Here is a 13,458-nt window from a genome sequence, read left to right as displayed (position 1 = left end):
TCGTATAGTGAGCCATGCTCTGAAAACGTGTCCTCTGTAATGTCTATTTGACAGATGGAGTAAAACAACAAAAACACCAGCCCTTGTAAGTGTCATTCTTATCAAGTGTGCTACAAATATTGGTGCCGAAACCCGGGATCAGCGCCGTTGCCACCATTGTCAGGAGAAGAAGTGGGGAGCGGAGTGAGAACACGTGACCAACAATGGAACTGGAGCTTGAGCAACTGCAAGACAGGCTGAGTGAGACCCTCCTGCAGTTAGGGCTGGACCAGTTAAAAGAGGTGTGTGTTATTGCTAAAGTCCCCACTGAAAACCAGACAAAGAGGCATGCGCTGATCAGACTTATTAGTGAGACTGTGGATGAAGCAATTGAGAAGGAGGATGAAGAGGTAGCACGTCAGTTTCTGTCCAGACTAGTGGACCTCTCTAGTGAAATGAAGCAGAGAGGGGCGGAGTCACATACTGGTGCAGGTGCAGACAGTACTAACAAGGATGCTGCTGAATTGGCAAGCTTACATGAACAATATCAGGCCTTACAGTCCAGCTTTACTGCATCCACAAAAGCGCTTGAGGAAGAGATATCACGCCTCAGTGAGAAACTAAGTCTTAAAGAACCCAGTAGACCTAGTCAACCTTCAAACCCAATCCCGTCAGTAATCCAACCCCCTGAAGTGACCATACGCAGAGACTTTAAGATAAATGGCCAAATAGGAGAACGGGGGCAGATAGACAAGTTGTCTTATATAAATCTTACGCATCAGATTGATATGGGGGTGAGAAAAGGCCACAGCGAGTTGGAGATAATAGAGGCTGTAATCCGAGCCATCAGCCCTGGGCTTACTCTCCGTGACTTGTTAGAGATCAAAACCGAACTCACCCTCCCTCAGCTGAGGACCATTCTGAAAGGCCATTTCAAAGAGGATAGCTCTGTGGACCTATATCACCGACTAATCAACATCACACAGGACAGTCAGGAGTCACCACAGAACTTCCTGTTCCGAGCCATAGCATGTAAAGAGAGACTCTTAGCAGCAGCGAGAGAGCCTGGCTCTGATGAACAATACAGCCCTGAACTGATACAGAAGAAGTTCCTAAGAGCTGTGGGAACTGTGCTAGTGAGTGACCAGGTAAAATATCAGCTCAAGAGCTATCTCGATGATCAAGCAACTACTGATGATGTTCTCATTGTTAAGATGATAGAGGCCGCAAGTTTTGAGTCAGAGAGACAGCGGAAATTCAAGAAGAGCTCCCACAGTAAGGAAACCAGAGTGCGGGAAGTGCGAGCTGAGGCACATCAGTATCTAGGAGCGGAAGCTGCAGTGGTCGGGGGTCAGGAGTCGTCGCCATCAACATCCGCGAGTGTGAAAGCCCTTAAGACACAGGCAGGGAACCAAAAGGAGTCTGCGTTCTACGAGATAATCCAACAGCTGAAAGGAGAAATGGAACAGATGAGAAAAGCCATGAACCACTCCTCTGGCCAAAGACCTTCTCGTCAGCAGCAGCCTGTGAGGAAGCGCGGATGCAAAGCCTGTCAAGACAGTGAAAGGGGCGACCAGTGCAACCACTGTTTCAAATGCGGACAGAGTGGCCATCTTTCAAGAGGGTGTAGAACTCAGAGGCCTGAAAAATCGGAGCAGGTAGACACATCTAGCTGTACTGTCACCAGCAAGCTCATCGACGACAGTATTCAGCTACTAGAAGCCAGAGTGTCTGCCCGACAGCGAGACGAGGCAGGGCGGGAACAGCAAGCACCCACAGTGAGTCATATCTCCTCAAAACGCCAGTCACAGCTGCTGAACCTAATTGGAAAGAAATACATGATAAACTGTTACATTGATGGTGTAACCACACAGGCATTGTGGGATACCGGGTCGCAGGTCTGCCTAATCAGTGAAGAATGGAGGAGAAAACATCTCCCACACACCAAGGTGAGAAGCACAGAAGAGATCCTTGGCCCTGGCACCCTGACTGGTAAAGCAGCAAACCAGACAACCATTCCTTTCTCTGGATGGGTGGAAGTGACTGTCCAGTTAGCACCGAATAGCACCACTCAGACCCCACCAATGGAACTCACTGTGCCAATACTAGTAACCACACACCAGGGCACCGCAGAAGAACCGATCATCGGTTACAATGTAATTGAACACCTGTTAGAGTCTGGAGCTGGACAGCCATCAAGTGTAATCACAAAGGCACTAAGCATTGCGTTCGCGGTTGACTACAAGAAGGCTGAAGTCCTCGTGAAGCTGATAAAGAGCCGAGATGATATGGAAGGTGAGGGGATGGTTAAAGTGGGCCGAGAAAGCATGACTATTCCGGCGGGCCAGACAAAGACTGTTAAGTGTGGTGTTAGAGCAGGGCCCCTCCAAGCAGACCAGAACGTCCTCTTTGAGCCTAATGTGAACCCAAAGTGGCCAGAGGGCCTGAAGGTGGATGAAAACATTGTATGTTTACAGAAGGGAACCTGGTCACGCATCGCTGTCCCAGTGACTAACGTCACAGCTCATGACATCACACTGCCGCCACGGACTCCCCTGGGGCAGACCCAAAGAACTAGAGCCATCTACCCTCCCGCCGTGAAGCCGTTGGATGTGGATGGGACTAGTACAGTGAACCCAGTCATCCCAGGGACCTCCACAACAGGTACAGAACGAAGACCTGTGATTAGAGACACAACAAAGCTGAAAGGGCCAGGTGATGTCAAGACGGAACACCAGGAGGAAGATCTATGGGACCCACCTGTCCCTCTGAACCACCTGACACCTGAACAACAACTGCAGGTGAGAGAGCTACTGCGGGAGGAGAGTAGTGTGTTCGCACGCGATGACCATGATGTGGGGACTATTCCATCACTCCAGCTCAAGATCCGCCTGAGTGACACCACACCGGTGAAGCGGACATACACATCAGTCCCAAAGCCTCTTCATAAAGAAGTGAAGGAATACCTCGAGGATTTACTGAACAGAGGCTGGATAACTAAGTCAAAATCACCCTACTCAAGCCCAATCGTGTGTGTGCGGAAAAAGGATGGGAGCCTCCGCCTCTGCTGTGACTACCGTGAGTTGAACAAGAGGTCCATCCCAGACCGCCATCCAATACCACGCATCCAGGATATGCTCGACAGCCTGAAGGGGAGTGCCTGGTTTTCTGTCTTGGATCAGGGGAAGGCATATCACCAGGGGTTTCTTGAGGAGTCCAGCCACCCACTGACTGCATTCATCACCCCGTGGGGATTATATGAATGGGTGAGAATTCCCTTCGGACTGTCCTCAGCACCAGCAGAGTTCCAGAGGTCCATGGAGGAATGTTTGATTGGGCTGAGGGACGACATTTGTCAGCCGTATTTAGATGACAACCTGGTCCACTCAACCACATTCGACGAACACCTCCAGCACCTGAGAAGAGTACTGCACCGCTACAGAAGCCATGGAATCAAGCTGACGGCAAGAAAATGTGAACTCTTCAAAAACCAAGTAAGGTTCCTGGGAAGGCTTGTGACCAAGGATGGATACACAATGGACCCCGCTGATGTGGCCCCGGTCCAGGCACTGAAGGAGAGAGAACCTACGACCATCGGAGAGCTCAGGAAGATGCTGGGATTCATCTCGTATTACCGGCCCTACATACCTAACTTCTCCCGAATCGCAAGGCCTCTCTATGACCTCCTCACCCCAGAGAAGACAGCAGCGGGGAAGCTCAAACAAAAGAGAAAGGACAAGGGGAGGAAGGGCTCCCGAGACCATCTGCCCTCCTCTCACCCAGTTAAGTGGACAGCTGAACACCAACAGGTCCTCTGTCAGTTGATTGAATTCCTCATCCAGCCACCAGTGTTGGGCTACCCAGACTTTGAACAGCCCTTTATCCTTCACTGCGACGCGTCACGAGAGGGCCTCGGGGCAGTATTGTATCAAAGACAGTCACAGGGTGGGCTGGCAGTCATCGCGTACGGGTCTAGGACACTGACAACTCCTGAGAAGAACTACCATCTCCACTCAGGGAAGTTGGAGTTCCTCGCGATGAAATGGGCCATATGTGAGAGATTTAGAGATCACCTCTACCACGCTCCATCATTCACTGTCTACACAGACAATAATCCCCTCACCTATGTGCTCACGACAGCCAAACTGAATGCGACCACCCACAGGTGGGTAGCAGAGTTAGCCGATTTCCAGTTCTCTATCAAGTACCGGCCTGGACGAGCCAATGGGGACGCAGATGGCCTCTCACGCATGCCGATGGAGCAGTACATGCAGACCTGTTCACAAGAAGTACACCCCGAGGTCATGAACAGTGTGACCCAGGCGCTGTCAGTACAGCTGGAGAGAGCTGAGCCTTGGATGTGTCCGGTAACCATAGCCACAGCACTAGCCGAGTTTGAGAAGGAACATACATCACCTGTGGCAGAGATACCCAGTCAGACGGTGAGAGACGCCCAGAGGGAGGATGCTGTCATTGGTGAGGTGCTGAAGTACATAACCTCCAATCAGTGGCCTCGGGGAAAAACACAGTGTGCGAGCAGGGGTGTTGCGACACTCATGAGAGAGAAGCATCGGCTGTGCCTTGATGATGATGGCATCCTGCGCCGGAAAACAGCTACCCGAACTCAGCTAGTCCTGCCGAAAAAGTTCCATGAGCTGGTGTATAAAGAACTGCACAGAGACCTGGGCCATCTAGGCGTGGAGAGGGTGTTGCACCTGTTGAGGGACCGTTTCTATTGGCCTCACATGCAGAAAGATGTGGAACATTACATCACACAGGTGTGTAGCTGCCTGAAGACCAAGCGCCCCAACAAACCAACCAGAGCCCCTCTCACCAACATCGTGACCACACACCCATTTGAGATGGTCTCCATTGACTTCTTACACTTAGAGAAGTGTAAGGGAGGGTACGAGTATATACTGGTGGTTATGGACCACTTTACCCGTTTTGTTCAAGCCTATGCATGCAGAAACAAAGCTGCCAAGACCGCCGCAGAGAAGGTATTCGGGGACTTTGTGCTGAGATTTGGTTTCCCGGCGACGCTGCACCATGACCAAGGGAAGGAGTTTGACAATAAGCTCTTCGCCAAGCTGCAGGAGTACAGTGGAGTCAGGGGTTCTCACACAACACCGTATCACCCGCAAGGAAATGGTCAGGTCGAGCGTTTCAACAGAACGGTTCTGGCGATGCTGAGAAACCTGCCAGCGGTTGCAAAAACGGATTGGAAAGCGTCACTCCCAAAGGTGATACATGCATACAACTGCACCCGAAATGAAGCGACCGGATTTGCACCTTACTATCTGTTGTTCGGCAGAAATCCAAGACTTCCCATTGACCTGATGTTTGGCCTTAGAGCAAAGGACCAGGCACTATCCCATCAAGAATATGCAGAGAAGTGGAAGGCCCGCATGAATGATGCCTATCGCCTAGCATCAGAGACAGCACGGAAGGAGGGGGGCAGAAACAAAACACTATACGACAAAAAGGCCCACGGGACAGAGCTGTATCCCGGATGCAGAGTTCTCATCCGCAACCTGAACGAGAAAGGAGGACCGGGGAAATTAAGACCATTCTGGGAGGACCAGGTGCATGTAGTAACACAGAGGAAGCACGCCGACAGCCCTGTGTATGAGCTGAAGCCGGAGAATGGAAAAGGACGAACCAGAATCATGCATAGGAACCTTCTTCTGCCATGCGACTTCCTGCCGGTGGAACCAAGAGAAGAGGACTTACCTGTGAAACCTAGACGGGAGAGAAAGAAGACAGACAGACAGACAAATGCAGTGGAACCAGGAACAGGACAGTGACTCAGATGATGAGGATAACTGGAGATGCATCGTGGGACGACCAACAGTCAGAGCCAGTGAGCGGATCCAGAGTCAGCTGAGCCCAGACGCCTTGGAGTTCTATCCGGAGGAAAGAGACGGTCAAGATGAAGAGGATTTTGCGGAGCAGCCTGCAACAATAGAGGACAATGGGACAGTGTCAGAGAATGGCGAGACATCTGGAGCTGAAGAAGAGGATGAGCCCGATGACGACAAGAGCCCGGAAGATGCCTTGCAGCCTCCACCAGAAGATGCCTTGCAGCCTCCTCCAGGGGAAGCTGTGCAGCCTGCCAGAGAAAAAGCATATCCTTTGAGAAATAGAAAACCTACACCAGTGTTTACTTATCACAGACTAGGGCAGCCTAGTGTGTCTGGTAGATAAGCAAATCAGACAAGTCAGTATAAATAAATAAATTAAAAAAATTAAAAAAAAAAAAAACTTTTGACATGTTACAATTGTTATAGCTATGTGATTTTAGTTGTCCTGTGATCACCAGACATAGAGTTACTGTAGCATTGGTGTTTTAGAACACACCTGTTACCACCAGGGATATTACTATTACAAAGTTATTTGCTTTTAGTCAGATACTATAGCTCCCCGGCCTCAAGACGGACGAAGCAGTGGATTCAAGTGCACATTATTTACTGCAAACATATACCATTAATAGGAGATGTGTGTTATATGTTATGACTGATTACAGTACAGTATCCAGATTGACTCCTGCTTAGTAATAACCTATCTTTTCAATGAAAAGTTATGCAATGTGGACTGGTAGATTTGTTATGTCGGGACGCCATTATCTTTTTGAGGGGAGAGTGTGGGGTACTTGGGATTTAGTAGCCCCCCATCTATTTTTTATTTTATATACTTACCTTCATTGACCACTCACTACTAGTAAAGAGGGAATTGTCTGCTGTGTTGTTGTGATAGCCGGTTCTCGCCACAGGAGGGCACTGCAGGTTAATTGCTTCTAGCCTGTGTGACGTAGTGCTGGCTCTCGCGGTGCACTCTGGGACATTCGGGTAGAGTCGTCAGATGAGTGTTGCCGTTCGTATAGTGAGCCATGCTCTGAAAACGTGTCCTCTGTAATGTCTATTTGACAGATGGAGTAAAACAACAAAAACACCAGCCCTTGTAAGTGTCATTCTTATCAAGTGTGCTACATGTGGGTATAATACAACAATATGTAATATGTAATATGAATATGTGGGTATAATCAGTTCATCTGGACACAATGTTTATTCAACTGAACTGATTCAACTTCCTGTGATTTCTTTACCTGAATTATTGAGCATGCATAAAAACACAACAGTAGTAGTTATCTAATACTTATCTAATGATTATCTAATGATTGATGAGTTTTGACTAACAGTAAGTATTGCTTTGTACATTTCCAGAGAGCCCATGGTAGTGAGAGACGTGTCACTGGCCCACCTGTTTCATATCATCACTTAAATTTTCCCTTTACTAAAACAAAATGCAGCATAATTCACATTTGACTTTCCTTCTTGTTCCCACTGATAATGAGTATATACTGAAATACTATGTTTCTTTCAGTGGGGTGAAGGCAAATGAAAAGGAATTTGACACAACTTGAAGTTGGTGTGCATTGGCCTTGTCAGTACAGCTGATCCTCTTTTGCCTTCCTCTTTTTTTCTACAATCAAACTGAATGATTGAACTCTTGAAGACTGCACTTACACATGTGTAAACCTATGTGTAACACCTGCTTCTGGTGTGGGAAGATGGCGGCGCAAATTCACGTTTGCAGTGGCCTCACCCAGTACCGGTGTGGGAAGATGGCGGCACGAATTCACGTTTGCAGCGGCCTCACCCAATACCGCCCATGCAGTGTCTTTGTCCACGTCTGCATTTAAGTTTTGTCTTCGTTTGATGGCTGGGAGAGCTGGTGCTGGATCGGCTGGGAGAGCTTGGTCTGCTGCGTCCTGTGGGCCCGGGGATCACAGCCCTGCTTGGAGCTGCGACTGAGGAGGTAACACCGAGGGTGGTCTGACAGGACACGGAAGTGGGCAGACTAAGCTAACTGCTAGCCCATGCAGACCGGCAGTTCCTATAACACTGAGAGTGATCTGGCAGCAGCCTTGTCTGGCGTTGACTGTGAAGTTTTTGGTGTTGTCATGTGGAGCGTGCAGAGGTGTGTCGAGGGTGTCGGGCTGGGAGAGCCGGTGTTGGATTGGCTAAGGGAGCCTGGTCTGCTGTGTCCGGTGGGCTCAAGGACCACGGCCCTGCCTGGAGCTGTGCCCGAGGAGGAGGCACCAAGGGCAGTCTGACAGGATGCGGAAGTGGGGCAGGCTAAGCTAACTGCTAGCCCATGCAGACCACCAGTTCTGACAGTCATCCTGGCTGGCGTTTGTTCCCTTGGACAGTGATTTATTTTTTCTTAGTTTGGATATATGTGTTAGTTTTGATGTAAGTGTTAGTTTGGCTATATGTGTTAGTTAGTTAGTGTGTTCTTAAAGTTCTTGTAGTTTTTGGATAATGTGTTTTTGTCTTTGTTTTTGCACTGCTGTGGGCTGGGGGAACAATATTTCGTTGACAAAAGATATTTCATTAAATGACAAATAAAGTATGCCCGATTCCTGATGTGTACATGTTAAAGCATTTTCAATTATAGAAATAATATAAGTCTTTGATTAGAAACACTAATGCAGTAACATTGGACTAATACCTTATTTTGTTGAATGGGTGTAGTTAAGACGAGGATGGTTGGTTGTTTAATACCAGGTGTCTAGGGGACGGAGCTGAGTGCCGCTTCTTTGAAGCCTCATCATCTAGAAACGCTCTTTTAATTAATCCATCCTCCATGGAGACATGGGGAGCGTGGGAAGTGTGTGTGAAGCACACACACACACACACACAGACACACACTTGTGCTGTGTTCACTTTCATTTTTTTCTTTCTCCGTCTCTTCATGTGTTTCATGTTTCACCTTCCTGCTCTGGTGTCAGTAACAGAGCTTCTACTCACACTTTCTGCATTAAAGCCAAGTCTTCCTACAGTCCTCTAAGCCACAGGACAAATGAGCAAACGCTATAAAGTCTTTCACCCAGTCAGTCAGCCAGTCAGCCAGTCAGTCAATCCGCCAGTCAGTCAGTCAGTCAGTCAGTCAGTCAGTCAGCCAGTCAGTCCGTCAGTCCGTCAGCATACAAGTGAGCTAGCAAGGTGATCAGCCAGTGAGCCAGTCTTTGGGTTAGCTAGCCCATCAACCAATCTGGTGGCCAGTCAGACGTTTCTCCAAGGCAAGGTGCCTCTGGAGGTGACTGCATGAGCCACATGCCAGTGGATCACTTGAAAGGTCATGAGTAAAGAATACATTAATTGTGTTTTTTGGCAGCAGTCATATCAATCAATCTATCTATCTATCTATCTATCTATCTATCTATCTATCTATCTATCTATCTATCTATCTATCTATCTATCTATCTATCTATCTATCTATCTATCTATCTATCTATCTATCTATCTATCTATCTATCTATCTATCTATCTATCTATCTATCTATCTATCTATCTATCTATCTATCTATCTATCTATCTATCTGTGTGTGTGTGTGTGTGTGTGTGTGTGTGTGTGTGTGTGTGTGTGTGTGTGTGTGTGTGTGTGTGTGTGTGTGTGTGTGTGTGTGTGTGTGTGTGTATACATATATGAGGTTTTTCACAGAAAAAAAGTTAAAAATTTGAAGAAAAAGAACTGTCTCCATGTTTACTTGCAAACTCAAATAAGTCAGAAACCTTACAGTGTATGGATTTCGGTCCCTCTGTCGCCCATGTTATCTGTCCACATTCCTATTGTGTGAGTGGTTGTGTGTTATCTGGCAATAATAAATCCATGGACCAGTTTTGCAAAACCGACAGATCAGATTAGCGAGTGTGAAATCACAACTGATTAGGACATGCTGTGTGTGTGTGTGTGTGTGTGTGTGTGTGTGTGTGTGTGTGTGTGTGTGTGTGTGTGTGTGTGTGTGTGTGTGTGTGTGTGTGTGTGTGTGCGCGCGCGCGCGTGTGTGTGTGTGTGTGTGTGTGTGTGTGTGTGTGTGTGTGTCCTAGTTAATGCACTCTGGAAAATCTAAATTAATTCCCTATGCTTTATCCTCTAAAAACATAAGTGACCTACTTTACACATTATTACTATTTTTCCACAGTTGCAGTTTTAGAGGTTTTCTTTCATCCATTTGCATGACTAAGGTGGAGTGTTTGTCTGTGTGTATGCATCTGTGTGTATGCCAGATAGAAAGAGAAAGAGACTGTGGCAGACGGAGAGAAAGGAAGAGGGTGTGTGCGGACCCACCAGGCAGTTTGTGTGTGTTTAGAGAAGGTAATTTTTGTATCTTCACGTGTTGATAGATGAGCAGCACAACAGCAGTTTTAATCTCCTGACGCCAACACAGTCTGCAGTGGCTGATAATGTTTAGAAAAGCTTAATGAGAATTCAGGATTTCAGGACTCTTGTAATCGTAGCTGTGTGTGTTTGTGCATATGGTGACTAACCAGAGAGCTGAAATAGAAACCGTTGTTAAAGGCACAACCAACGTTTGTCCTCTGGTGACCAGTATGAGACCAGTATGAGACCAATATGAGATCAGTATGAGACCAGTATGAGAGCAGTATAAAACCAGTATGAGAGCAATATGAGACCATTATGACACCAATATGAGAGCAGTATGAGAGCAGTATAACACCAATATGAGATCAGTATGAGACCAGTATGAAACCAGTATGAGAGCATTATGAGAGCAATATGAGACCATTATGACACCAATATGAGAGCAGTATGAGACCAGTATGACACCAGAGCAGTATGAGAGCAGTATAACACCAATATGAGAGCAGTATGAAAACAGTATGAGACCAGTATGACACCAGTATGAGAGCAATATGAGACCAGTATGACACCATTATGAGAGCAATATGAGACCAGTATGAGAGCAGTATGACACCAGTATGAGAGCAGTATGACACTAGTAGTATGGGACCAGTACGACACCAGTACGAGAGCAGTATGACACTAGTATGGGACCAGTATGAGAGCAATATGAGACCTGTATGAAAGCAGTATGAGAGCAGTATGACACCAGTATGAGAGCAGTATAGCACCACTATGAGAGCAGTATGAGAGCAGTATAAAACCCATATGAAAGCAATATGAGAGCAGTATGACACCAGCATGACAGCAGTATGACACTAGTATGGGACCAGTGTGAGAGCAGTATGAGAGCAGTATGAGACCAGTATGAGAGCAATATGAGACCAGTATGACACCAGTATGGCACCTGTATTAGAGCAGTATAACACCAATATGAGAGCAGTGTGAGACCAGTATGAGGCCAGTATGAGAGCAATATGAGAGCAGTATGACACCAGCATGAGAGCAGTATGACACCAGCATGAGAGCAGTATGACACTAGTATGGGATCAGTATGAGAGCAGTATGAGAGCAATATGAGACCAGTATGAGAGCAATATGAGACCAGTATGAGAGCAGTATGAGAGCAGGAGGATCTGCAATGTCAGCAGGTTTGTGTGCCGTCCTGTTGAGTGACAGAGGCCACAAAGGACACAACTAATGCTTATAATGTCACATTTTCACAAACTGCCTAAAAGTCACCCTGCAAATGTCACGTGAGGAGGTTAAGATTTAAAACCCTGTACAATATTTACAACCTATCAGACATGATGACTTAACTGTGCCACAGACATATTTGCAGCTCATCATTGCTTTTTATGTCTGTACAGTCACAACGTTTCCACCATCTCTCCATTATCATTACTATATTTATTCTACTTTTGGATTGGTATTTATCATATAATTTGTCTTGCTGGATGAAAATACTTTTTAGATTCTTGAGAGCAATGCTGTCTCCTCCATATTGGAAAAATAAAACACACAGCAAGATGAATTTGTTAAGACTTATCATTTTGTGGAAGGACATTAGATACTAAGGTGAGGGGCATTTGTACTTGTTTGATTACTAAAATAAAGATCCCAGGCAGGAACATAGGTTTTGTAAACCAGAAATCCCAGCACGTGGCAAAACTGTCAATGTGCACTTGTATAGATCAACAACTATTTCCAAGCCCCTGATAACAAGGTCATTTTGGGTATGATAAAGTCAACATTTTACTGATTTCACCTTTAGGTCTGTTGGACTAATGAGCCACAGAATCCCTACAATGTTGCTGCTAGCCCAAATTCCTAACTTCTCCCTCTCTGTCATCTCTTTCTCTCTGTCTTTTGCCCTTGCTCTCTTTTCTCTCTTTTCCATATTTTCCAGCTGAGCAAGAAGATCATGAGTCATCAAGGCATGCTACTCTGCCTCTGGACCCCATGAGACCCTCCAACCTCTCAGCCAGCCCAAAGCCAGGAGACAGAGCTGGAGGCAGAGACAGACTGTTGGCCCGTGTAGGGGCTCAGGATGGAGGTGAAGCTTTTCGTGGAGCTGGAACTGAAGCTTGGCCTGAGGGCAAAGTGTTTGCTGAGGCCAGGTCAGCAGTCTGGGCTGAAACTGAAGCTGGAGTTAATGCGGGAAATCGGGGCAAAGTCTTTGCCGAGACTGGGATTATGACTGAAACAGGGACCTGGTCTAAAGTGGCAGCTGAATGGAGGTCAGTGGATACGGAGGGGATTGGTCTGTCTGCCATGCCCAGAGGCCCAGCAGCGTGGCTGGAGCGACGGGGCCCTCAGGGCCCAGGACAGGCCCAAAGAGAGCAGGCTGCCTTCACTTCAGTTCTGACTATGCTGTCAGAGACAGCAGAACTACAGTCACCAGCAGTGAGAAAGCCATTAGGACTGCTATCAAAAGCCGCCTGGACCAAAACTACTTCTTCCTCATCATCATCATCGTCATCACCCAAGACCTCCTCCTCTGCCTCCTCATCAAAAGCCTCCCCTTCTACTTCCTCATCTTCACCCACTATTACCAGAGACAGTGGGATGGCAGGATCAGACACAGTCTCTCTGGCTGTCAACAACACATCCAGCACCAACACCAGCTTGAGCTCAGGTATGACAACTCTATGATTTACATACAATATTCAATACCAGTTTATTTGCCTATGCATTTTACATGGGCTCTGCTAGTTTCAATCAAACTCTCACTTTTCCGATTATTATCGGTCTTTTATTCAATTTACATTGACGATCCCCGCCAGGCGGATAGGCTGGAGGGATTGTGCATTTGGTCTCCATGGCTAATCTCGCAGACTACTGGCCCTATCAGCCCACAATCTTTTGTGCACAGTTGTGACTGCATGATGAAAAATCTCTTGTGGTTGCAGTGATCAAAAACCTTCGAAAAACGTTTGTTCTCGTTATCGCGTCGCCGCTCCCTCTCTTCAGTCACTCTCTAGCTCGCTGGACCAACGCTGCTGTCTGTTGCTACCCGAGTTAAGTCAAGCGTGCGCATGTGCGAGGGTTCACCCAGGAGGTTGCGCATCCACACTGACAGGCAAAACGTTTATTTTTATTAGCTAGATTTTTATAGCTTGAGTACTGCATATTTAAAACTTGTTTTTTCATATTTCCTGTTCAACTGACTTGGGCGCTGGGATAAAGTCCTATAATGGCAGGAAAAACACGGGTTTTTATGTCTGTATGTGTGTATCTGTCGGCTCATCCCGCGCACGCTCATGTTCC

General features: G+C 47.0%; 1 protein-coding gene across 1 annotated transcript in view; it reads left to right on the top strand.

The window, feature by feature from the left end:
- The window catches only part of kiaa1549la (KIAA1549-like a), a 183,128-nt gene that overhangs the window by 20,130 nt on the left and 149,540 nt on the right, over positions 1-13,458 (top strand). Inside the window, exon 2 of the mRNA XM_056282372.1 lies at positions 12,098-12,826. Coding sequence (XP_056138347.1) covers positions 12,098-12,826 — 729 coding nt within the window. The remainder of the gene's footprint in view (positions 1-12,097; positions 12,827-13,458) is intronic.

The sequence above is a fragment of the Lampris incognitus genome, chromosome 6, assembly GCF_029633865.1.
Source record: "Lampris incognitus isolate fLamInc1 chromosome 6, fLamInc1.hap2, whole genome shotgun sequence".
NCBI classification, from domain to species: Eukaryota; Metazoa; Chordata; class Actinopteri; order Lampriformes; family Lampridae; genus Lampris; species Lampris incognitus.
Note: the sequence above shows the minus strand (reverse complement) of the source record. Positions and strands in the feature narration are given on the sequence as shown.